Genomic DNA, 26525 nt, shown 5'->3' with positions numbered 1-26525 from the left:
CTGAAGAAGATCCTCTGGATGCATCTGTCTCTGTTATGATGGCCAGAAATTTAGACCTCGCTTACATGGTGTTAATTATTATTTTGACTGGGGGTGGATTTTTGGACGGTCTTATTGTTTATCTAACTGAAATTTGATCTGATGCTGCCAAGGGGGGTGTGAGGGTCTGTTATGTGGTTGTAGCTCATTCCCCTGGCAATGCAGTGCTATAAACACCTCGGATCCAGCAGCTGTGTCCATCCTGAGGGAGCTGCACTGGTTTGACGCTGTCAGTATATTAAAGCAGTATTACTTGTGTATCAACAAGCTCTTACTTCTTTTAACAGTGAAAACGTGTAGTGAGTAAATTACATTTTTTTCTGACGACAGAGGATAAAAGGCATTAAATCTGTGTGTCCCTGCCTCAGGCTCCTGGCTTAGGTGCATTTGTGCACTGCTGACAGCCTGGACCCCTGCTGCAACCCAGCAGACTTGTACAAAGGAGCCTGCTGAGGAACTGGGCACTGGAGTGTCACTGAAACGAGGTGGGAGGTTGTCACAGCACCGGGGGGCCAGCCTGCCTCAGCAGCAAAGGAGTCAAAGGCAGTCTTGGGAAACAGAGCTCCTCCACTTCTCTCTTCAGTCATTATGAACTTCATAATTTCACCTTTTGCTCCTATTCCCTGTTAATTTCACATCAAGGAGACCTAAAACACACAGGACGAATGTAGGAAATGCGTCACTGCTCCTTCAGACAGCTCCCATGGGGAAGTCTGTTCTTGTAATTTCTGAAACCTCAAGTCCCTAGAAAGGGCTGCTGGTGCCCGAGTCACTGAGCTCATGCTTCAGCAGGTGGGGTGATGGTAAGAGGCATTGCACCTCAAACACAGCATAGCTGGAAATGGCGTAACAGTGCTGGAAAAAATGTTTCCTAAATGCAGCAAAATAGTTGGGGGCACAGGGACAGAAATAGAATGAGATTGGGGCGTTTTAAGGAGACTAAGCTGCTGAACAGGATTTTCAGAGCTGCAGCTGATCGGTCTTCAGAGAAGGGAGGAAAGTACTTTCCTTAAGGTGTGTTTGTCTGTACCACTTCTTCATTTCTGACCTCCTTGGCATCTATAAACTATATTCTGAATCTCGCTCAAAGCTGTGAACTCCTGACTTCAATAAATCCCCAGCAAAGCATGACACGTGGGCTGAGGCCAAGAAATGACAAAATCAGTGGAGGCACAAAATCAGAAGTACCTGCAAAACCTTCTAAATCTTGATGCGCTGGCTGTAGCTCATTTATTGACTTCTGCTCAGTCTGAGGGCAAAAAAAATGGGCACCTGGATGAATGTGCACAGTCTGCCTCAGTTCAGTCCCTGGAAGGCAGTGCTAGGTTGCTGGTTCCAATGTTTTATTAATGAAAGAAATGCATTTGAGCCAAAAATGAACTGCAAGTTTTGTTATTTATACTATAATGGCTGATGGCCTAACTATACATGGAAATTTGTGTGAGCCCCAGTTCATGATGAATGGGCAATGACCTAACGGTCTGATGCCATCACAAATCATTTCTGTTGCAGGTGATTTAAAACAACTTCAGATTTAGATGGATATGGTGCTAGCTGCACCTCAAATAATTGGCAGATCTTCTGTCATTCTTATTCCCCTCCCATGGTATCCCAAATTCACCAACCCTCAGTTTTGTCCTGCCTCATCTGCAGTAAGAGCAATCCACCTTCTGTTCTCCCTCTTCTTCCTTACCATCCGCCTCTTGTTTGCTCACTCTGTTAATTGGACTCTCTCCTTTCCAGCGGGCTTGTCCCAAAGCAGCCAGGGCAGTGCTGAACATGCCCCTGAGAGGAACAGCCTCCTGGCTTTTCTTTGTGATGCATGGGACACCTGGCCGAGGAATTCCTGGCTTTCCCCAAAACTGCTCCCCTGGCAAGCCGTCTCTCGTGGCAGCTTCCTCTGAGACTCTGGGAGGTTGGACTTTAATTTCCAGATCCATCGAATATTTTTCATTGTGATTCCCATTTGTCATTCTCAGCTTTACTGGCTCAGACCTTTCATTTCCCATTTCCTCACATCACAGGAGGCTGTCAACCTGTGTTATTTAATGACAGGGCTAGTTTTCTGCTAGTGAGCTGAAAACGCTTCTCTTCCTTCGCTGTTGATTACACTTTCACATTGTTTATTCTTAGGCCTTTTTTTTTGATCCAGGCACTATGAAGAACCTGAAGGAGGAGAAGGCAAGAAGAGGGAGATGAGAAGAAGCAGAGCATTTGCTTCTCCTTGCCCATTAAGGATTGGTTTTTTTTCTTTCCTGAGTGTGGTGATTGTCCTCCGTCTTGTCCTGCAAATCTCCATCTGTTTCTTTTTAACTCAGTCCGTCTTCCCATGCTGTGTTTCACTCCCTCCACACAGCTCTCCTGCCTCTGGTGCACAGACAACCTGCTAAAGAAAACCTGTGTGTTTCTGACAGTGTCTCACCTCTGTTCTGCAGGGGGATGCACAGGATGGATTTGTCCCACAGCCATCATATCATTTTGCACTTCATTGCTGTGTGCGCTGGTCACGGATTGGCAGAGGTCACCTCCAGGTTTGGGTGAACACTAAGGCTGCAAGGGCAGTGGTGAGATCATGGCCACACAAATCTGTACTCGTTTCAGTCATGGGGCAGCCCTTAAGCTGGTTTTGTTTGATGCTTTCAAATCAATTTAAGACATAGCTCAAAGCAAGAGGCTTGAACTCACTTAGATTATCCTTTAAGCTGCTGTGGGAAAAATGGCATTCAGCCCAGGCCTGGAGGAACAAAGTCAGTTGCACAGTAGCTGACACAGCTGTGCTGGAGCAGGTCGCTGGCTGTGCGTAAGGGGTGTCCAGCAGCCGTCACGAGCCTGCCCACACTGTCCCTCCAGCTCCGGTTTCCCACTTGGTGGGCCATTTGCAGTGATGTGTCCTCAGAGACAGGGCAGCTAAAGCCAAGGCAATTCTTGGTGTGCCATGCAGGGTTCATCTCCTGAAGCACCACTGGAACAGACAAAAAACATTTTGGGATGCTCCTGGCAGAGGATCTGGCTGGGAGCTGCTGAGGAGGGACCCTGGCCCAGGCCAGACCGAGAACTGCTGACCCTCTCCTTCAAAGCGATCCTCTTATCCATGCAGTGGGCTCACCCTACTCCACTCTGGGGATGTGAACTTCTCCTGCCAGTGGGGAGAGCACCTGGTGATGGTGATGGATCCCCCAGGGCTGCTCTCAGGGGTCTGCCTGTGTTAATGGGATAGCTTTCACCTGTATGTGACTGGCAGCATCCTCTCAGATATATCGTTTTTAGTTATTTATATGTCATTAAAGGGAATGTTTGCCTATTTGAGGGCTGATCTCTCTCAGTGAAAAGAGAGACGGAGGAGACTGAGGCTGGCCAGGGACAAAGCCTAGATTTTCAAGCTGGCTCTTGCCTGTTGTATTGCAGTTATGCACAGTCCTTCTCCAATTCGTCATTGTGCAGGCATTTTCCATCCCTTCAGATATTTAAAGAGCCAGGCCTAAGGGGGTTCACAATAAACTTATGTATGGGATCTGATGAGTGGACTAAAATATAGGGATAAGTCTGCCTAAGGATGAAACACATAGCCCTACCCGGGTACAGCTGACGGACCTTCTCCTTTCCAGAGAGTTAAAGTCCATGGGAAAGGTGCAGGTATGCTCTCAGAGGGACTCATGGGTGCTGACATCTCAGGGTTGACCATCTCTCCACATCCCTCACATGGAGGAAAGCTTCATCTCTTTGAAATCTCAGTTCTACCTTCACATCTGACCCCTGCCTCTGTACTGAGTGAAACCATACCCTCTTCAGTCCCAAATCCAAACCCCTGCAATGCCCTGATAAGTTTATACCTGGCAGGCCCAGCTTTAGAGTATTAGCTCCTCTGCAAGAAAAAGAAGAGCTGGCAAAGGAGAGAAGAGCAGCTGGCTTTCTGATTTACAGATGCTTTTGTTGTAAAGCACCTCAAAAATGACAATTTACAAGTGTAGTTTCTGAGAAACAGAACGAGACTCCTTCCCCATCCCCTGCAAATGTCCATGTTTCATTTTTGCTCCATCTCTTCCCATTTTTCCTTTTTGACAAACATTATTACTTATACCATGTACGAATAAGAAGCAGGTTTTTCCTTGCAGATACCAGAAGGACTTAATCTCAGGCCATTCCTTGAAAATAATTAGCTGCAGCATTCTCTGCCCCAGATGAGAGGTGTGAAATGTGGCTCCTCTTGGCACCCTTGCTCAGAGCAGAGCCTAATGAAATTGGATCTTTGCTCTTGAACAGCAAACCATCTTAAATCTGGATCTTGGTCTCATTGCAAACGCTGGAAGAGAAAGAAATGCCCTGGGAGATGCTGTAAAGCCTAGACGTGGGGAATGAATTTTAAAGTTAGGCTTCAAAGCTGACTTTCATAAGGGTGGCAAGAGTGGCCTCGGGTGGGCCATAGCTTGGAGGGTGCAGCTGCCACCACCGAGGTCTGAGCAGCCACCCATCTTTGGACATATTAAATTCCAAACACAACGAGGCTGCTTGTACAACAGCCTTCAGAGAGAAATGAGGATGTGATGTTTAGAGAGCAGAAGATATAAAAAATAAACCAGATAAAATCTATTTAAAATCTGGTTTATCCTGGATTATCTTGGGGAGGTTGCAGAAGTCCCTGAGGGCTGGAAATCTGTCAAAGCAAACCCATCCTTCAGAGCCTGGCAGGGGCCAAACAGCCCTACGAGACATAGCTGTCATCCCATCGAGCTCCTCCCTCAACTTGATGGTAAAGGGAACCTGGTGCCTCCTTCCCTCTGTGCCTGCTGTGGGGGTGTCAGGGAGGGAAGAGCTGCCTCCTGTCCCTGGAGGCACGGGTATAGGGGCTGCTGCTGCCAAGCCAGGGCAGGAACATGGCACGTGAGAGCCCAGTGTGTGTTTGAGGTGTTGCAATGGTGGGGCCTCAGCTTGCCCTGGGCTGGAGCTGGGATAGACCCTGCCTGGCTGAGCTGGCTACTTGGAGCAGGAAAAAGCTAGCTATGGAGCAGGAAAAGCTGGTATCACACTGGTGCATGGTAGCATAACCATTTGTAGGCTGAAATTGTGCACAGCTGTACATGGGGCTTTAAAGCTTGGGCCTATTGATATGGTTATTTTTTGTCTATATAGATTTTTACTGCGCTAAAATAACCTGTAAGTGTTCTTCAGTATGCCATTAAGCAATATGATTATAATTGTTGTACAGAGCCTTTTTCATCCTCTCTCTGTGGGGAAAGGTATGTTGCAGTGGACACGCTTGTAGAGGAATTACATGCTCAAGTAGTTATATATTTGCTAGAGATGGTACATTTCTTTGATCTTGCTGTGACCTTCAGACAGAAATGGTCATGCTTGCAATGACTCTTAGCCCCTGTGGGAGATATTTTCCTCGTCTTCAGCCAGCACTAGAGAAAGTAGTGTTTGCTGTGAAATTGAGTTAGACCTAAAACTAATCTAAGGGTGTGAAACACACGTGCACACATGTATATGCATGCAATGATGTATCTCTGCCTCTGAAAATGCTGCAGTGATGTGCTGAGCATCTCTGCAGACATGGAAGCATTCAAATGAAAGAGTACCACTTCTACTCGCAGTGGCTTAAGCAGTTTCTCCCATTTCTCACTCCTTTTTCTGGCTGCTGTGCTCCCACAGTGACAGCTCTTCATTGCCAAGCTGTGCATTCAGGTACTGGAGACAATTACCAGCAAAAATTAGGGGGTCATTTCTTAAATAGTGGAATTTCTTACTTCATAATTCCCATCTCCCCTCCTATGCGAATGTGGTGGAGGTAATTTTGTTCAGCACTTCTAAAGCATTCACCTTTAGTGGGGGGAAAATGTTTGTCCTAAAATGTGACTATTTAAAGAGTATGAATCTGACCTTCCCTATTACTATTATAAATGTAATCTCTATTACATTTCTTTATTATACAGTGCATGTTATAAAAATGGCTTCCTAAAGATGGAGCACCTTGCCTTTCAAGGAGAGACAAAAAGTCTCGGGCTCCTCCATTTGGGGAAGGGAAGGCTGGCTGAGAGGGCAAAAATCATGGAGAAGTGGATAAGGTGGATGGAGACGTGCCATGCACCAAACTCTACTGCTTGGGGACCGGGGGCACTTGGTAACACATGTAGGAGGTTCTTTTACAACACATAAAAGATGAAGTGTTACGGTGCAATGCGTAGTGAAGTGTTGGACCTTCTGTCCCAGGAGATGGTGGAAGCAGATGCTATTAAGGGGTTAAGAAGGTGATTACGTACATGTATAGGCCATATTGCCATAAACAGATCCTACAGGGAATAGCGGGACTGCATCCCGTACAAGAAGGGCAGGCATCGCAGGGGAACATGAGAGGCACAGACTGCAGGAAGGGGCCAGGTTTATGAGTTCTCCCTAGACAGCATCTCTTGCAACCACTCCTGGAGACAGGGTGACAGGGCAAAATGAACCCTTGGTTTCATTCAGTCAAGTGTAACTTACGCTCTTGCTAATTATGTCCCAAATTCTACATTTTCTAGCAGTCCTTTGGGATGTTTTGTAACAGATAGCCCCTGGTGTCAGGTGTGTTCGTATTGAGGCTGTCAGCTCAGGTACCAGCACCAGGGGAGGAAAATGCTGTCCCAGGTTTGCACCTCCAAATCTCCTTTCATTCTGTGTTATCTAATCTGTAGACTGGGGAGCCCCATGTGCCTGCTACAGGACTCAGGGCTGGAAAAGGCCTGCAAGTGCAGTGATACCAAACAAGGATAGTTCCCTAAAGCAAATGCCCTCAAACCCTCATCACCTTCAGCTGGAGCCAAGTGCTCCCAGCACCTCACAGCATCAGTCTAAGTCAGGCCTGCTGCCAAGGAGGTTGCATCTGCCTGCGCTGAGATCTCAGCTGCCTTCAGGGAGGAGGTTCCACCCCAACTGCCATTGTGTTTTTGTGCTTCGTTAATTCTGGGTTGTGATATGACGCAGGTCAGCCTGGCTTTCTTATCCTCCCGTGCTTAACCCCAGCGTGGGAGAGAAACACTGAGTGCTAATACTGAAACCCCGACAAAATGAATGAGAAGGGCTGAGCAGGGAGGGGTGGGTACGTCACACACAGGCTGCTGACTGGCAGAGGCTGGCGGCTGGAGCTGTGCAGGGATTTAATTGCCAAGTCTTGCCAAGCAGAGCTGTCACTGCTGAGGGTTTCTCATCCAAAACCTACTGGACCTGCATGATCCTAGTGCAAGGGGTTCTGTGCTGGATGACTTTATAAAGTCAACAGAGGACAGCAGCTCTGTTTCGGCAAGAGCTTCAAAATAAGTTAGCAACATATTTGTGAAAGCTTAGCAATACCTGGATCGTTGTTTGAAGTGATTGCAATGGAAAGGGGTGCTGCCAGGCTCAAACTGTGTACCTTATTCTCAAATCAGAAATGGTGTCATATTGATGGAATTGTGTGTGCGTTGCCCCATGGAGCACCCTGGTGTCTTCCAGAATGACATAACCACTTGCCAGCCTGCTGCAGGTCAGCAATTTTTATCGGTTGCAGTTCCACTGGGGCTACCATTTCAATAAATATTCTTGCCATTCTTGAAGTCCCCTTTGCCGACCTCCCTGGGAGTAAAGGTGTTCCGATATAATGCAAATGGAAAACGTAGAAACTGATAAATCTTTAATACCATGTTGATCTGCCTGGAGCTTGCTCCTGACATTACAAGGATGCCTGATGTCCTCTGGACTCCAACCCCTTCCCTGGCTTTTTTATGCTCTCCAGTTGCCTCCAGGAGATGGATCTTGATCCCAGCAGGCAGAGGTTACAGGATCAGGCTCACTGCGGGGGACTGCAGTGCCTCTGGAATTGACTGATCCATGGATCCTATTTCTGGCCTCCCCTCAGCCTGGAGTTTCTCATGCTTAGTGCCAGGGCTGGAATGTTTTGGAAAGCTTTCCATTAATTGCCTTGGCTATTTTGAGTGATAGAGCTTCAAAAATAAATATATTGCTGTGACTTTTAGGAACACGAAGCATTTTTCATTGCACTCGACTCAAACCCAGTCTGCTGTGCAGGGTGCAAGCCCCTTTTATGGGATGTCTGAGAAACTGAGTAGGGTATTTTTCACAGGTTATTTCCCAGATTGTTGTGTTTTCACATGGAATTCCTCTGTAGTGGAAGACAGGAGCTTCATCATTTTACCAGATGAGCATTTCAAGCTGCTTCTGCTTTGCAGCCAAGAGGACTGTTATGAGCACTAACCTAGTAGCTACATTGAGCTGTAAAAGCTTTGAATTTCTATGGGGATTAAATTGCAGTTCAGGTCACAGTCAGCGCTGTGATGGGCTGCCAGTAAAGGAGACCAAATTGTCGTCAGATCGTAATAAAAAGATTTTATTGTTAATTAATTCCGAGCACCAGAAAAAGTGCTATGTGCTTTACCATAAAGGTGGGAGATAAATCCATGTCCTAGACAAGATGCAGCAAGGAAGAGAAACAAATGATTTGGGGTGAAAAAAGGAGATAAGTGGTAGGAGGGAAAGCAAAAATTTATTTCAGGCTCATAAAGTGAATCAGGTTGATTATAAGTGGATCTTCTCGTTAATAAGTTGTATTAATATGTAATTATTACTACTTAAATATTTATTCTGTTCCTGCACTTTTAAAAGATTACATGCTGAGTGCATGAATTTAGAGCATTTTTCAGTGCTGTTGATAGCTCCTGCCTGATTCTGCCATAACTTCACTCTCACTGAGGCTGCGCCTTGTCTTGCAGTGGCAGGCAGGTGGGTTACCTGGCTCAGACAGGGTTAATGGCCCCGTCTCCCAGAGGGGAGAGGGGGATGTCCTGAATCCTGGCTAACCATCTCTGAAGATTTTCCTGGCTCCTCCACACTGTCAAAGGAGATTCATCTTGCCACTGTTGGCCTTTCAGCAGATGTTTTTCTCTTCGTACTTGAAGAGCACAAGTGCAATGTGGAACTGTTAATTACAGCTTATTGGAAATTCTTCTCTATGCTCTCATTTTCATTAAGAAACATGCTCATGAAAATAATGTTAAGGTTACAGTGACCTTAAATAGCACTTAAGACGATGTTTAACTGTACAATTTAAAGCAACTGAAATCCTGGTTTTCAGTTAACTATATGCTATTTGCCTTAACTTGGTCCTGAGTCATTCCCCTCCACCACCTTACTGTTTGCATGCTGGCCAGAAACAATGACCCAGAAGGTATTTCTGTCCTGGTCAGCATATATGCAGCCCTAGGCAGCTTATCTTCTGTTAAATGCAGAACTAATTGGCATCCACCCTCTGTACCTATTCCAGTTGGGCATCAGGATAAATTAAGGATGGAGCCACTCCCAGGGGAGCGATTTGTCTGTCTGGCCTTTTTATGGTGCCTGTGGCCGTGGCATCGGGGGTGAAGGGCTGGAGACTGCATGAACAGTATCTAGCTCTAGGCAGGGCATGATCAAGATCAGCTGTTGGACTTCTGGTGCACCTTGTAGTTTCCCAATAGTGACTGAGGCCAAGGATGTGGAGGGTGATATATGACCTGAGGCACAGCAAAATGGATTTTCAGAAACCCACATGCATACCCACACTCTCTGACCAGTGTGAGAAAGCTCCTTCAGACAAGGAGAGTATTTCAGGCAGTTTAGGAATTTGGCCAATGTAGATAAGTAATGCAGATAACGTTTTTCTTTTCAGCAACGATGTGGTGGAGGGCAATGGCACACACTTTGCCATCTTGACATTATGGTATGGGTAAACATGTCTCGGAGGTTTACAGGGGTATGATTTGGATCTAGATGAAGAGCATGGTGAGATGCTATGGTCAGACCATCAGAGGGGCCTTTAATCCATTATGGGGAAAGGACTTCAGCTCTTTCTGTCCATTGGGACAAACATTTCCCCTTTTCCCTCCTTTTCCTGAAGTTTTCCTGAATTGAAATCAGGGATGAGCTCTGAGTCCTCTCCCTTCAATAGGTAAATTGCTTTCACCCACTCCTACCCACCTATTCCTGACCTAGAGGCAGGCCATTGACCCTGCTTGGGAAAAGATCAGGAGCTTCACCAGGGAGGGCGAGTGTCCAGCCCAGGGACGGGCCAGAGGAGGAGGAGGGAGCCACTTGGTGCCAGCAAGTTCAGAGAAAACCATCCTGAGGCATCTTCCAGGCACCCTGCTCTGCTGGTGCAGAAGGAGCTCTCTGAGGAGTGCTCTCTTGTGAAAAATCCCTGAACTGAGGCTGCTCTTCCCTTGCACAGCTTAGCTAGGAGCCATGACAGAGGCTTAGCCAAGGAAAGTATCAAGAGCTGTCTCAGCTGTGTGTATGGATGGGCTTTGGAGTGAGAATTCGAAGAAGGAACTCCTGTGGCTGGAGGGCTATAGGGAGCTATGCCGTGTTTGTGTCCTTGTCCCTTTTGGCTTCAGAATACATGACTGTCTGGATCTTCCATCCATAGCACTTGCAGTGAGCAGGCAGGAGCCCAGCCGGGTGCACAATACTTTCATGCAAGGTAAAGCTTAGCTCCTGGCCAGAGCTGCCTCTCCCTGTGCAGGTCCTCTTATCCCAGCAGGATAACATGCCACTTATATTTCTCTCTGGCGCATGACCTGCTCCAACCCTTGAACCCTAATGCTAATTTTCTTTAAATATTCTTGGCTAAACTAACTGACTTTATTCAGACTGCTTCCAGAGTCCAGACAGACCTTATGTTCGTGTTTCGGATGGCACTTCCATGCCTGGAGGCCACAAACATAGCAGACCTGATTTCTCAGATCATAGTAGCGCTAGGAAAAACCTTTTGGCATTGTCCAGATGTTTCATAGTGAAAGCTCAGCTACATTTTATGTCAGACTTAACATCTCTAACATGGAACAGCTATAGGGGAAGCCGAAAAAGAACAAGTATGGTGGTAAGACCCCATAATACTGCTGTGAGGTTTGTATAATCTTGATTTGTTTTGCTTATATTATGTTTCTAAGGTCGCTTCTCTTAGGGCATTTATTGAATTAGCTGATGCTTTTGCAAAGATCAGCAGTGAAGTATCATCACTGTTAATATTCATTGTATGTCTACATTGCAGGCTGTGTTGAGTAGAGATCTCTGTGCCAGACTGCTTCTGCTACTCTTGTTATCTCTGATGGGGCTGGCTCCAATATCTGCATGCAACATTGCAGCTCACAGTATAGCTATACTTGAACAATTTATATTGTCAGTGATTCCTGTAGAAACATAAGGATGGAAGTGTATTGTCTTTTAAAAGAAAGATGAGATTCTGGAGCAAAGCTCCGCAGTCAGAGGTGAAATCATTGCAAATTCTGGCTGCAGAACATGGGACCTTGGGTACCTATAGCTTGGATCTGGGAGCTAGTCATTCTGCAGTGAGGTATTTGGGCCCTGAAGATGAAACATTGGTGTGGAGACTCTTTCAAAGCATGTGGAAGCCTGGTGCTACAGAAGTACATGCCTTTGCTGCTGGAGCTGTGCCAAAGGTCCTGTCTCCTTCAGGTCAGCCAGCTCTACTGCCCCTATCAGCACTCCCTAACCCTTTCCAGCTGAAATAGGCCCCAAAGCTTAGGCAATGTAAGTAACGGGTCTCTGCAAATCTGGTTTATCTGTGCTGGATTGGGTACCTGCGGGCAAGCATGAGCTGCTCTGCCAACAGCTCTGAGGGTGGGTAACTTGGTGCTTTTGCTGTGCCCTTCGCTGGGGTTGTGGGCCAGAGCAGAGCTTGGCTACCCCACACTCTGGCTGCCTTTCTGCAGGAACAACCCGTGTGTTCTGGTGCTGACTCCTGGAGGGAGAGGGGAGTAAAAGAGACTTTTTCCTAGGAAAAAGACCCCTTGAACTTCAGCTTGTCCTTCCTACAACAGAGCTGACTTCTGTTCAGGGCTCTGCTGAAGCTTGCTTACAGAGGTCTCTGCTTGTTTCTGACACTTACCTACACACCATCCCTCGGAAGGGATTTGGAGTAGGGTTAAATTTTCTGGGTTGTGTTTTTCTTGTAATTAATGAACTGATTTAATGAAGGAAAGCAGTGATTCTGCACAGGAGGGTTCCAGTCACTCGTGTAAGTTGTCAGTAGGCCACATTACCCAGGTAGTACGAGCAAGTAAACTCTTAGTTTTTGGTTTTTCTGCGCTGTTTTCTGAACTGCTGGCAATGCTCTGGGAATAACAGGATGTGATGGGGGCAGAATAGCAAAGAGGGCTTGGCAGCGTGTTTTGCAGGCATGAGAAAGTGCTGCTGAGGGCTGGGGAGCCTCCTCCCCAGGAGCAGGAGCTCATTAATGACAGAGAGCACCCACCAGCATGCGGTCAGCTTTCAGGGCTTGTGTGTAAGGTGTAAGGTGTTTCCAGCAATGAGGGCTGGCTGGGTGCAGGCAGCTGCCTGCTGAACTCTGCTGCGGGCAGTGCCGCCCTGCCCTGTACACCTCCCTGCACGCCTGCACGGAGGTTAAGTGCCAACACAGCCCAAGCTCTCTGCTGACATTTTCCCCTGGGCAGCGATTGCAGCTCTGAGTCACAGCAGGACCAGGTTACTCTGCTCTTTGCTCTCTGTGCTTTGCACCCCCTTAGCACAGAGGTCGGTGCCTGCTCCAGGCAGGAGGAGGCTTGGGGCCAGCCCTAAGAGGGTGAACCTGTACTGTAGTATGGACAAAGTGCTGGGATTTATTAGCAGATGGCAAATGTTAGACCACGCTTGCAAAACTGAAGTGGTAATGCTGTGAAAACACAGGGCTCCTCCAGCCCTTGTCCTGCATAGGGAACAAAGTGCAAGGCACCTCTGCCCAGAAGGTGGTATCTGCTCTGGAAAGGGAGGAGTGCTCAAAATGATGTTGTCCCTGGAGAACCTGGATCCCCTCTCAACTGTTACAGGCTTGGCTGAAGCTGAGATGCTTGCGGGATGGGGATCACCATCAGGATGATTGAAAGTGGTGAAATGTGGTGTGGGGAGACAATGGTGACAGCGTGGCAGCTTATAGGGTGTGCTAGCAGAGAGGGCAATGGAGGAAGAAAATGAATGGCTGCGGTGGAAGGGGGAAGCAGCGTGCTTGGAAAGGCAGGAGAAGGCCGTCTGTTTAGTTCAAGTGTTGGGGCAGAGGGTTTTCCTGTTTCATGCATGTTTCTCCATCACTATTTGAGTGATTTGCTTTTCCGTAGTGAATCCTACAGGATGGTATGAAAAGACTAAGACAGAATCAAGCAAAGTCTGGTATGATCTGCACAGTGGTGAAAGAGGAGACAGTGTATGGGGCTGCCTCTGCTGTCACAGGGACATGAACACGTCTTTCTCCTGTGTCTTTCCCTTTTCTGAATCCGGGTACAGCTCCTCTACCTCTCTTCATGTCTCTCTGCAACCCAGGCAGCTGCTGGATCCAAACCCACATAGGAGAGCAGCCACCCTTTTTTTGTAGGACTGTGAAAGAGACCCAAAACAGTGGGAGCCCAGCTTCCACAGGTTACTCATACCATACCACTGGGACAGGTGTGGACTGGGCAGCTTGTACTGAGTATGTTTTTGTTGATCCCTTGGAGAACTTTGTTTTTGCCTTGAGTATCTCAAACTTCCCCTTGCTGCTGGCTATGATCAGCCGTCCTGTGAAGCTGCAGGTGGTTGATGGGTTATTGGGAAAGGTACCTAGGAGGATGTAAGGTGCTTTGTAACACCTTTCTGCATCGGGAGTGCGGTGTGCTTTGCAGGGCGGTTGGTGTGGAGCCGTGCTGCAGCCCTGGGCGGTGGTGGTCCTAGTGATAGCTTTGCCCCGGGTGCTAGCACAGGACAAGTCTGATGGATGAATTCCGTACTGTGCTGTGCTTCAGGAAACAAGTGATGTGCAGGTAAACCTGAAAGGGAAATTTAGCGGGGCAGGTTGTAATTACATTTAGAGGGATTTGGCCAGGAGGAAGGTAGGCAAAAAAAGTCATTTAGAAGCCCTGCTGCCATTTTCTGTGCTGTAACTCAAATCCTCTAATCCCCTTGCTAGGTGCCTTGGAGGCATCCACATTCTCTAAGCATGCATCTTCACTGGTAGTTTTCTGGGTACCTCCTCCTGCTCTCTCAAACCCTTGAGTCCTAGTTGCAGAGCAGCTGCACTGTGCCCAAACATAGCTTGGTTTCACAAGCTGGATGGTCTGTGGCCTAAGCTGTCCATGGGGCTGGAATCGCTGAGGTTTTTACCGCTGCAGCTTCGGCAATGCCCTGTCATGTGGACTTGTATCATCGTTGCCCCTCTGCGGCCATGCCTGCCCTCCCACGGGGCTCGGAAGGGCTGGTGGCTGTAGCGCTGGCCCAGCTGCCCAGCCCCGGTGCCAAGGGGTGACCGCTGGGCACAGCAGCGATGGGAGCGGGCGCTGGGCCGGCATCCTTGGCGGCCTAAGAGCCTTGCGCCTGTGAACCGCCACACCTCCCGTTCGAGATGCTTCTGGAGATGCGTCCGTCCTCACGGGGTGGGTGCCTAGATCCCCGGTGCCGTGGGGCGCCACGGCGTGCTCCCTGGCCACCTGCCTCATGGCAAAGAGCATGGTGTGGCGCTGGGGCCACCACGGGCGAGGAGCTGGGCTAGCGGTGCTGGAGGGCAGGCTGCTGTGTCACCCGCGTCCCACTGGTGGGGCTGAGACCGTGTCCCCGCCGCCACATCGGGGCTGCCACCCCCTCCCCGCTTCAGCTGGAGCGCCGGGCGCATCCTCAGCCCCCGCCGGCTGCTCCCCCCGCCGGCCACACCGCGGGGGGGAGGAGGAGGAGGAGGAAGAGGAGGAAGCGGCGGCGGCAGCGCGGAGCCCTCCGCCCCCCGTGTCGGAGCGGGGAGGGGGGGGCGAGGCGTTAGGACCCGGCGGCGGCGGCTGGGCGGTGCGGGGCCGGGGCCGGGGCCGGGCCGGGGCCGGAGCGGTGCGGGGGGGCCGCCGCTCCGCTCCGCCGCTCCGCTCGGCCGCCGCCTCTCCCCTCCTTCCTCCCGCAGCCGCCCCTGCCCGTCGAGGCAGCGCTCCCAGGCTCCCCCGGGGCGCTCGGCATGAGGAGGATCAGGGCCAATGCCATCGCCATCCTGACCGTCGCCTGGATCCTGGGCACTTTCTACTACTTATGGCAGGACAACAAGCCCCGCTCGGCGGCCGGCGGCAGGTCGGGCGGCAGCGGCGGCGGTAGCGGCGGCGCCCGGAGCGGGCAGCGGGCGGCGGGCGGCAGGCTGGAGCTCCGCCGGGAGGAGAGGACCATCCCCCTCAGCGTGAGTGAGCGGCGGCCGCCGAGCATCCCGCCCTGCCGCGGCGCGGAGGGATGCTGGGGGGCTGAGCGGCGCCGCGCCTCGCCTTCGGGGTGCTCTGCTTTTATTTGAGCATTCGTGCTTGTCACCATGGCAGCCGTTACAGTCGGGGAGCGGGGTGGGAAACCGGGGGGGAATAGAGTCACGCCGTGGGTAAAGTACTGGCGAGTTGTCCGCGCCGGCTCGCCCGGGCTCTGCTCCTCCGACCGAGAGCGGCTGCCCTGCGCTGGGGAAAAGGGGGGTGGAACAGCTGGAAGGTTCTTGGTTCGCGTTCAAGAGGCGCGTACATACTCAGACACACACGCACACATGTATATGATGACAGTTGTTTCCCATCAGGACCAGATAGGAGCCGTGACCTCTCTCAGAAGCCCTCCCTCCGGCCGGCGGGGCTCTGGGCATCGGGCCGGGGCTGCGAGCGGCACTTGCTGGGGGGGACGGTGCAGCTGGTACCAGCCTCGGCTCCCTCCGCTCTGCTGCCAAGTGGGGGACCTGGGTGTAGCTCACGAGTTTTGCCTGTTTTAAGCCAGAGATAGCAGTCTGCGAGTTGGGCTTAGGCTAGGCTTTGGGCAGGGTGGGAGACTGGGGGAGCCCTCGGGGCTCCTTCCCTAACCCGAGGGGTGGTGCCCTGATGTGCTACTTCAAATTTGCATCGAAAGCCCCGCACCCTGCCCTCCCTGGGGACCTGTGGGTTCAGCAAAGTGATAAAATCGAGCTCCTGATTTAAGGATGATGGGGACATTTCTGCTCTGTCCATGGAGACGTTTGTCCTCCTTCAGCCTGTATGACAGCATCAGTAAAGCTCTCTCAACTCTAGGCAATAGGTTCGTAAAAAATAAAACAGCCCCTGGAGCAAAAGTGGCCCAGCAATACCATTCCCAGGAGCGAACCAGCTGAAGCAGTTTGGGAACTGCACTGTGTGTCACTCTTTGACTGCAAATCCATTTATCAGCCGGTTCCACACACATGGAAGCGAACAAAGCAGCAGCCTGGTTAGAGTTGGGTCAGGGGCCGGGCGCTGGGTCTCTCCACTTCCCTCCTTGACTGGCACTGGGATTTTTGGCCTGTGTCTCTCTTTTCTCCACCTGTAAAGTGTGGGTGGCAGGTGTGTGTGTTTGGGAAGCCTCGTGAATGTTTGGAAAATGCTGTCGGAGCAGCCCCAGCGCTCGGGCAGCAGGGTGGAAACCCTTCAGCTGAGACCCTCAGCCATCGCTTGCAGCTGTGAAAACTCAAAAGTCAAAACTGAGACTCAGGGGCAGAGTGAGGATGTTATTTGCTGCTAATTAGGGCCGGGGGCTGCCAGGAGTTCAGGCTGCTTTGCTCTGAGACCCTCTGCAGAGCAGGACTGTGGGAATGAATAGGGTGCCTCCTGGGCGAGGAGCTCTGCGTGGTGCCGTTATTTGCTGTAACCCTTCGGGCGTGCTGGGAAGTGCTCTCAGGCTGGCCAGGGCCGAGTGGAACAAATGGAGGATTTGGAGAGCTGCCGTGGTCGGATTCCACCTTAGCGGCGGGAGAAGCTGCCCCTGAGCCCCTGATTTCTTGCGCGTGCTTGAACATGCTGCTCTGGCAGTTTTATTTCTCAATTCCCCCACTTATCCCTTACATTTTTTTATTGCATTTACTTTACTCCCTCTCAGAGGGCTTGTGAGGTTACATGAATCCATATCGTCTGCCAAGCACCTTAAAATCCTCAGGAGGAGGATGCTGTGGCAGCGCCGCACGTTGTTATATTGCTGCTGTTTGGGGGGAGGCGGTATGCGCTCATGGCTAACCACAAAGCCTCTCGTTACAAGCTATAGCACCGTGCAACAGCCGCTCCAAATCTGGTCCTGCTTGCAGAAGATTGTAAAGCATCCCAGCTCTGCTCCATGCCTGAAATCCCTTGGCGGGGAAAAATAATCATCCTTTGCCTTTCCTGTCGCTCTGTAACTGGGGTCCCAGGATGTGCCAGCCCCTCCCCAGTAACTCCTGGTGCCCCTGGCAGGCAGCAGCTGGGATGAAGGATGACCCTCTCCTGATGCACCTGACAGTGGGGTGTGGTGGAAATATCACACCCTGGCCTTTTGCATAGAGAAGAAACAGGAGGGTTGGTGGTATTTGGGCTTCCCCTCATGCATGCAGGGCAGTTTCCCAAGGGTTTGGTGGGTTGCTGTGAGAGACATGCAGGTACAATGCAAGACCTGTGCTGCTGTAACTATGCATGGCTATCAGAGAGCCCAACGGGCTTCGCTGCGATGGGAGGTGAGTAACGAGCCATCCTGGCCATGGCCTCTGTGGGGCTGATTACGCAGGGGCTGTAGCTGCACAAGCAGTCCTCAGCACGCATCCTTCCCCTGTCATCAGCACACATCCTTCCCCAGTCCTCAGTACGCATCCTTCTCCAGCTCCTGGGCACATGGCATGCAGGCTGTGGCACTGCCCACCGCCCTCTCCAAGCCAGCACAGAAAATGTGCCATTTCACCTGGAGAAATGATGAATCTAGAGAAGCAGCTGTCCTTTTGCGGTGCAGAGCCCTCAACCCTGAGTTCATTCCCCATGAAGTTAGATTACTTGACTTAATACATAATGGCAGTCTTGCGTAAGAGGAGGCATGCCTATGCTCTGCCTGCTTCTCGTGTCCCTTGGCCTCTGCAGAGCCTCTGAGACAAGCTGCCCATTTGGATCCCAGCTTTTGGTTTCCTCTGCTCTGCATGAGTGATGGTGTTGGAGTTCAGTTTTGGGCTCATGTGCAAATAAGGGTGACTCATGTGACTTATGGGTCTCTGGAAAATATTTTTTCAATTTTCTAAGATTGGCTGCTTTTCTGTCTGGGCAAAAGAAAAAATCTTGTCTTTTGGGTGAGCAAGTCCAAGAGTTCTGCTCTTGCATCTATGCTGTGACATTTCAAATCCTGGGCGAATGAAGGTGAATTGCATGGGTTTTAAAAATTGAAGTGCTTTCTGGGGTTGTGGTTTTTGTCTTTATTCTCTCCCAATGTGAAGAATAAAAATCACCTTGGGTAAAAACTATAGTTGATTGCAAGTCTCAGCTTGAAACTGGCTTGTTATTTGTTGACCTCATGTTTATTAGCACAACTTTAAACTTAATATATGAATGTCTGACTTCTGGAGTCAGCAAGGGAAATCTTTGAGTATTAAAGTTGGGGGAGGGGGGCTGTCGAAGGTCAGTGTCCCAGAAAAATCTCGTACATTAATAGTGATCCTCCAGATCCGTGCTTTATATCCAGAAATCTTGACATGAGGGCTCTCTGCAATAGCCTCTCCTCAGACAGGTCCTCGAGATGCTTGAAATAGAAACGCAGAAATTGTTAAAGGTCAGGGCTGACTCGGCGGCATGCTGAGTCCCTGCATGTTTCCCCATCCACTTGCCACAGAGGGTGGAAACCCAAGTGAGTACCACAGTCCTAGGAATGCGTTTTTTCTCTGGAGCACAGCATAGTTTCATATCAATTAGGAGGAGCCCTGGGATGTCTGGCAGTTGGTTTGTGTGTTGGGTGTTTCTGGAGGATGGACTTCTTCCCTGGGCTCTTTTCTGTCCCCGCTAAGCAGGAGGTTGCCTCTGGCTCCTTGGAAGCTTCCCAGAGGCAGAAGCTGTGCAATGTGTCTTTTGGAAGGGCTTTGGCATTATTTCTACACTACATACGGTCGGTTAATCATTTGCTACATGCTGCTCGTCTGCTTTAGCAAGGTGCTGATGGGCAGAGCTCAGGACTCTGTTCTTCTCTAAAGATTGAAGCATGGGCGGCTCACCCAGAGTACCTGTGTCTCACTGAAGAGAGCAAGGCTGTTGGTGTTGTGTGGGCAAAAGCCTTTTAGTCAGGGGGGTGGCTGGTAGGTAGCTTTGAAAGAGGAATTTTGCTGTAGGCTGACAATGGGATTATTTTATCCCATTTCCCAGTCAAAAGCTGGATGTGAGGCTGCCTGCAGGCTTCTCCAGCTTGCTGACTTCTCTGGGGTGGCAGGAAAGCAGCAATGCACCTGGAAGATGAAGACAGAAGAGTATTGTTAGTTAAATGCTCTGAATCAAGTTAGGCTGGTGCCCAATGGCTCTCTGGAGCAAGTATCTGCTTATCTTTGTCCTGCCAACTTTTGTGACCTGTGTAGCTCCTCTGTGACAGGTTGCCTGGGCTCAGCTCTCCTGGCTGCTCCCTACCTCTGTGTTCAGCCATGTAAAATGAGCACGGGGGAGATGAGATCAAGGCGTCCTTTTCCCTTGTAGCAAAGGTTTCTAAATGCTCTGCAAACATCACTGAACTGAGCGTCACCTGCCTGTGGTGAGACAGCAAGCGGGAGACTCCTCTGTGACGTGCTGCTGAGAACAGGAGGTGTCTGTGGGCATTGAGCAAGTCGGCGAGGAAAGATGTCAATCGTTTGACTCCCTCCTCTTGTTTAGCCAGAAAATAGGCAGTGGTTGGGGTTTACCTGCTTCTCTGAGTAGCTGAACTGGCGAGTTTAGCCATGCTTGTATTTGCCACCATGTAAGACCACCTTGATCTATGCTCTTCAGACACTAGTGGACTTGACTAACTTGGCCAAACAGTGCGCTCTACTGCATTTGTTTTCTGTTGCCTTTGGCTGTGGGTATCTGAGTCCTGCAAAGCAGGTGCCAGCTGGTGTTCACCATTCATTCATGAATGATTTTATTCTCATCCCTTCATCACGTTCCCTCTGTGTGCAGCTTTCAGGGGATGCTGTTTCCCTCACAACTGGGATAAGCTGCAGCTTTTGTGGATCGATAAGTGATACAAGTCCCTGAAATATGGTATTCCACATGGCTCCTGTGTGTGTGCCAGTCCGGAGGCAAGTCTTGTAGCCTTGGGGATGCAGCTTTGAGAATCAAGGTGGATCCTAAATAATAAAAAAAAAAAAAACAAAAAACAAGAGGGGGAAGAGTGCTAATTCCTTTTGTCGGGCTTGTGAAGTACAGGTTTGATTTCATGTCCTGCTGTGGCATGGAGAGAGAAGGCCTCCTCTTTAATGAGATGCCATAGCTCCTTTCAGCAGCCTCCTTACTGTTTGACTCTTACCAGGTTGCTCACTCTTGAGTCTCCTGCCTTTTGGAGCAAAGATCAGGAATGTGGCTCTATAGGTTTCTTTCTGCTCTTTCGCTGGATGGCTGCATGTCAGTTTGCACACAAGTGAACACAGCACAGGAGGCTGTATGGTCTCCCCAAGGTTGCTGCGCTGCCTGTAAACCAGACCACCCCAGCTGCTGGCAGCAGGAACTCGAGTCCAGGAAAGCACGGCGAGCACAGTGGTGAAGTCGCCACATTCAACAGCTTATGAAATGCTCTTGTTTTCTTAAAACATCTTCCCTTCAGGAGAAGTGAAGGAGGATTGGGCTCTCCGTTCTGACAGCCTGCAGAGCAGCTCCTCTCCCTGTGGCTCTGCAAATACCTGGGGTGCTGGAAACAAGATGGAACAGAAACTGCAGGTGGTAGTGCTGATGCTTTTGCAGGGAGGAAGACACCCTCACCAAGTGCAGGGTTTGTCTGTGCTGTTCAGCCTGGCTCGTTCCCCTGCCAAAATCCAGCACTCACCTGGCTCTTCCCTGCAACTGTATGGCCTCTGCTCTTCCCAGTTTATTTTAGGGTGGGGGTGGCAGCCCTTATGCTTGGGATCTTGTGGCAGCTGTTCCTGCTGTGACCAGACCCTTGCAGCACTGATTATTTTGGATCTCTGTGGGATCTCTCTATGGCAGATGAGAGGCCTGTGCCAGCTCCCGGGGAAAGAATGACTTGGTAACTATTTCTCCAGGGGTATTACTGCAGGAGGAAGATTCAGTGACAGTTTGACAGCTTAATATTTTATTTATGATGTTTATGTTTTAAAAATGTGGGAAAGTATGCCATTTGCCTAAATGGTAGAAAACGATTTTATATTTAATTTGTCCCAGTGGCCCATGTGATACATTAAAAAATAAAAGAAAAATAAAAGAAATGGTTCACAATAATAATACTCATAAAATCCAGTTGGCAGCAGTGGCCTTAATTGTTAATCAAAGGTAGCTGCAGGGAGATAGCTGGGGCTTGGGGAGCGTGGTAGTCTGGGCAGCCTGGGGTGGTGTGTAGAGGTGTGGGGGGGTGAAAGTGCAGTGCTCCTGAAGATGATTTTTTTACCAGAGCCCTTCCAGTAAATAAGTGGGTGAAGCAGCTGCAAGTTTTAGTGAGCTGAAGCATTCTTTCAGTATGCAGCTGCTTCCACAGTTAGATTTGTCTTTGCATATACAAAACTGCCCTAAGATTTAAAAGCTAAAAATTTAGCAGTGTTTGCTGGTAACAGAAGCCTTTGAGAAACATCTTAGGTCTCTGTTTGCTGTGGTGAAACTTGGCCCAGGTGCTTCATCCTGAGGCAGGCAGGTTGGGCATCACTGGGAAGGCAAGGGGAGAAGTTCAGGTTTGGTTTCAGCAGCACCGAACTGAGACTGCCCATCTTGGAGCACTGAAAAATTACTTAATTATTCCTGTTAGAAAAACATGCAGCGTAGCACAAAGGCAGTGAAATAAACAGAGGTGAACGTGCTGAGGATGAAGCACATGGGTCAGCAGGGCACCCTGGCTCGCCTGTGCCGTGCATCGTCTCCCTTCTGCAGGGAAAGCCCCAGGCAGAGTGTGGCCAGGTGGGATCTCTTGCTCTTCCTTGGCTCTCCCCAGGCTGCCAGCTGGTTGTTCCTGTCCCATGGTTATCTCAGTGACAGTCCCAAGACCTCATTCTCTCTTTCCTGTTTCGATGGCATACACTGCTCCTTTGTGTTCCTCCAGCCCTACCTGCCAGCTCCTGTAGTAGGGTTGTAGGCTCTCTGGGGCTCGTTGTGTCAGTTGTCACCACTGTTCTGTCTGTACAGCGCCTAGCACAGAGGCCATGATCCGCAACATGTCCTGTACTGTTGCATAAAGCTAAAGACATAACTAAAGTGAGACCCATGGACGGGGAGTCGAGCTGGCTTACTGACTGAGCTGCAGATTCATCCTCCTTACAAGCTATTGTGCCTCAGTTTCTCCAAAGTCTAAAATGAAGATTTTATCTGCTTCACAAGGCTTTTGGGAGGCTTAGCTTGCACGTTTTGTAAAGGGCTGGAGATGAGATAACCTTAGCAAAACATTTGGCTGAGTTTATGCTTTGTATACCTTTGAACCAAGAGCGGGATTAGCAGAAATGCAGCAGGTCAGGGACGATCTGCTGCAAGAGGAGGACGTTAAAGGCACAGCACAGACTGCTCTGTGCGCTGAACAACAGGATTTATGAGGAAGGGCTGTGTCCTACCTGCTGCTATCTTTCACTGTATTTTTATAAGCACATATTCTTAAAACTAATAAAAGTGATAAAAGACAGGAGGTGGACTGTCCTCATCAGATTTCCAGGTCCCAGTTGTGCTTGTGGTTGTGGAGACAGTGAGATATATAGGAGTACATTTAAAAACAAACAAACAAACAAAAGTAAAAAAACCCCAAGTGGTCTCTTGGGCCTCATCTTTGCAGAGAAATTACCTATGTTGTGATGTGCTTTGAGCATATGGGTAATTCCTCAGTGTTGGTAGAGCCTGTTTTTTTGACAGACAGCTGCATGCTCCCTTTGAGGCTGCTTTCTTTTTGGCTACTTCAAGGACATTGTCCCTGCAGAGACCTGCCCCAGCTCCTTCCGCAGTGGCAGTGCAGGTCCTGCAGCACTGTTGGTGTCTAAGCCCCCCGCTGCCCCGGGGCATGAATGAAGCTGCCACAGGGGCAGCCCCTGGGCAGGGAAGCTGTTTTGGCTAGTCGGATGGTGCTTGGCTGGCCGTCCTGCCATGATGGGTTGAGTTTGCAGTTCAGGCTTCAAGGCTGCTGTGGGCAGGCTGGGGTAGTGGTCAAGCTTCTGACTGTGTTATAGCAGGGGCACTGACGATATTTGGCTAAAGCTGTGAAAAATGATCTACTTTAACATCTTGTTTTCATTCTTCCACTATCCAAATTTTTCATCTTGTAAGCTGAAACGTGGTTCTCGTGAGGAGGCTTTGTTTTAAAGTAGCAGGGAGAGAGAAAGCAACTGTGCTGAAACCTGCATCAGCCATTCTGTGGGCCTGGGAGGAAAAAAAAAAGGAATATTTTTCTTGCCTTTTTATTTTGAATAAGCTGAATCCTGAAACATCCAGGGCTTGGCTGGAAAAGTGCTCATATCAAGTGAAGGTGTCTTCAGAGGTTCTCTGAAAAAATCTTCCTACCGGACAAAATTGGAAAAGCACTGATGCTTTCCATCTGCTCACATGCTGAGTGCCCTGAACAAAGTATCTGGTGCCAGAGTGTGTCATGCTTAGTAGTGCTATGCTGTAACTTTGTGCCTTTTTGTATCAACTATACAGTAAAAAGCCTAATAAATGAGGAAGAGCATGTAAGAGCTGCAAAAAGCGGTGCAGCTCCTTGGGTAACTGGTGGGTTAGTCTCCGAGCATGGGAATGGGGATACAGTGGCAGTGCAAATGGGAGCCATCACATCCACACAATGAAATTTAAAAAATGTTGTGCTCCCTGTGTAGTTTCCCAAAGTAATTTTAAGTTGTAAAAATTAATAGTGAAGTATCAGAGTTAGGAAATGTGAATGTTGCAAGTGCTCACTGCAGAGTCCTGGTGCTCAGTGATGTGATTTCCCAAGTGCTATAATATGCATGTGATCTTTGGTTTGTAGGGTTTTTTTCTTTATACCTTTCTGGGAGATTTTTTGGATCTAGTTATGTGGTAGGAATTACCGGGTACACCAGGCTGCTGATGGAGTAGGTTGTATGTGTTTTCCCTATCTTTAGGGCACAGCCTCTTAAAGTGATCTCTGGGTGGTTTGATAGAGGCAGTGACAAACAGGTAGGGCATAACCCTATCCCCAGCACAGGGATGCTGCATTGCTACATCCCCGCTGGTGCTACACTTGCTTCTGTAATGCTAAGGCCCTTGGGTTTGTGTTTGGGAACAGCAGAGCCAGCTTCCCTGGCAGTACCAGATGCAGACTGGGGTGAGCACAGTCATGTTTCTCCCATTGCTTGGAGTGCAATGTGGTGTTTATACTGAGCTTGGGTTGGCAGCAGAAGGATGGATGCTCTGCAATGAGGTAACCCTTTCAAAAAATCTGTTGGAGCCAATCTGAGCAAACTTGGCATCTGTTTGCATCCTCTCTGTCTGCGTTTGGGTGGTCTAAGTCTGGTTGTGCTGTGCCCACTAGCTGAGCGGTCCTGTGGGACATTTCCAGTCTATGCTGGTAAAACTGGACCACACTGACTGGGCACTCCCAAAGAAGTTTTGGGAAGGGCTGGGAAATCTGTTCCTTGGATGTGCCGGGTCAGGTGATGATGAGATGCGGTCAAGTGAGGTCTAGCCTTCAAGAGGCTGTCCCAGCACCTATCAAAAGCTCCCTTTGGCTGAGCATGAAAGGGTTTTAAGTCAGTCAGTGGATGGACTGCTAGCTTGGGCCAGGTTCTTGAACAGACACAAATCTCATGCTACATGTTAGGTGAGCCACGAGGATGTGGTTTACAGTGAAAGTAAACACTGTCCTTACGGTGAAGGCTGTGATTGAGTCACTTTGGGTAGTAGGAAAAATCTGCTGATTTCTTAGCTTACAGCATTATGAAAAATAATTATTAACTGTAAAATATTTACTTGTTCATTTTCTTGGGCCCAAAGCCTCACTTTCAGGAAAGATGTGCTGGAGTTGAAGGGAAACATGGTGGGGTGGTGCAGATGATTGTGCTGAAGACAGGTTATTTGCTACATTATTCTTTCTGCTGCAGTTCAGCTGTTAATTGTGCAGCTCTGCCCTGCATGTTGGTTACCACTCTGACCTTTGCTGCCCCTTGTACCTGTGACACAAGGGGGCTACCCCAGTGCTTCTGCCACCCCCATGGTTTTAGACGCATTAGTCTTGGCATGGCAGTGTCATGGCAGTAGAGTCCTCCTGCCCACCACCAGCATCCTCGGCGCAGTGGGTCTCACCAACTCTCGCTTGTGCTTACTCACTGCGGAGTTGGCAGGGACAGTGTACTGCAGGGACCTTGTTAGAGGTGTATGATGTGTGCAAAGCTGAGCCCTTTAAATCTTGGTGCCCTAGTTAACGGGGATTTAGTCTTCCCAACCTGTCACAGCCCATCTCATTTTTCCTCCTCTTTCTTTTTAGTTAGAGGATTATAATTGTCGCATTGAGCTTAAAGGGGATTGGATTGCTCTGTATCTTTCTTCTGCTTTTCCCCAGTATCTCCTAAGAGATATCATAAAGAAGGACCAGGAATGGATAAACAAGTATTAGCACTGCTACAAGTTCTGAAGAAGGGGTGAGAAAACTCTCCCTAACATACTGTACCTGTGTTCTTGCAAGGTCTGCACGGGATGGTCTGTGACCTCCTGAGCTGTGGCAGCTCCCCAACACACTGGCTGGCGTTAGTCAGTGTACCCACATTGCCTGGTACGCAGGAGCAGGGACTCCTGGCAGTCAGTTGGGCAGGACCAGCAGCTGCAGGAGGGAAGAGTGCTGATGGGAACTGGGTGTATGAAGGGATATCCTTCTTATCCTTCTGTGCCTCTTGTACATTAGGAGCCTTGTAAGGTGTTACTCTAGTTCCCCAGCTCACAAGTGCGCAAAAGGAACTTGCTGCTGCCAGTGGGTTGCATGTTCAGAAAACCCAGTACGCAGATGCACTCAGCTCCTTCAGCTGGGCTTCAGCAGAATCCAGAATGGTAACATCTAAACTTTAAATGAAGTATCTTGACTTTTTTTGGCGGGGGGGTGCAGGTGGGTGGTGCTATTCACCATGGAAGAATCCTTAGAAGTGTCAGAAAGCAGAAATGCAGGGTGGCCGTTTGAACTCCCTGGTTTATATAGCAGTGAATCTGAGAAATTAGGAAATAATACTGCACATGGCATTTATTAAATATCCAGGAATTTGCTGTACTGAGTCTTGTGACAGATTCATCAAGATTAAGCAAATGTTGAGGATCCATATTACATCATCAATTTTCTTGTCTATCTTTTTGTTAATGTTTTTATAATTCCACTAGAAATACACCTCCCACTGCCATATTTAACTTGCTGACCCTGTGTGAAGCTTTAACTGTGGTCCTCACCATTCTCTGTGGCAAGGACAGCCATGAAGCATGTTGCCAGAAGGTTATTTTGAATCATTAAAGGCAATTCATATCTTTTCAGTCTTGAATAGGTGAGTTGAATTTGAATGGAAAGTATTTCTATTGAGACCAGAATTTGCTTTATCAGTTCAGTATTTTTCTTCCCATATCATTGTCCTG

General features: G+C 49.2%; 1 protein-coding gene across 6 annotated transcripts in view; it reads left to right on the top strand.

The window, feature by feature from the left end:
- Positions 1-26525, top strand: part of GALNT16 (polypeptide N-acetylgalactosaminyltransferase 16) — a 96938-nt gene that overhangs the window by 4941 nt on the left and 65472 nt on the right. For 3 of the 6 annotated variants that reach the window (XM_074824361.1, XM_074824366.1, XM_074824363.1), the window contains one exon: positions 2475-2603. The exons of 2 other annotated variants lie outside the window; for them this stretch is intronic. In XM_074824361.1, coding sequence (XP_074680462.1) covers positions 2475-2603 — 129 coding nt within the window. Of the gene's footprint in view, positions 1-2474; positions 2604-14915; positions 15233-26525 lie in introns of those variants that run through there. One more of the 6 variants, XM_074824362.1, reaches the window with a different exon arrangement.

Source organism: Strix aluco, chromosome 4 (genome assembly GCF_031877795.1).
Source record: "Strix aluco isolate bStrAlu1 chromosome 4, bStrAlu1.hap1, whole genome shotgun sequence".
Classification (NCBI taxonomy): Eukaryota; Metazoa; Chordata; class Aves; order Strigiformes; family Strigidae; genus Strix; species Strix aluco.
Note: the sequence above shows the minus strand (reverse complement) of the source record. Positions and strands in the feature narration are given on the sequence as shown.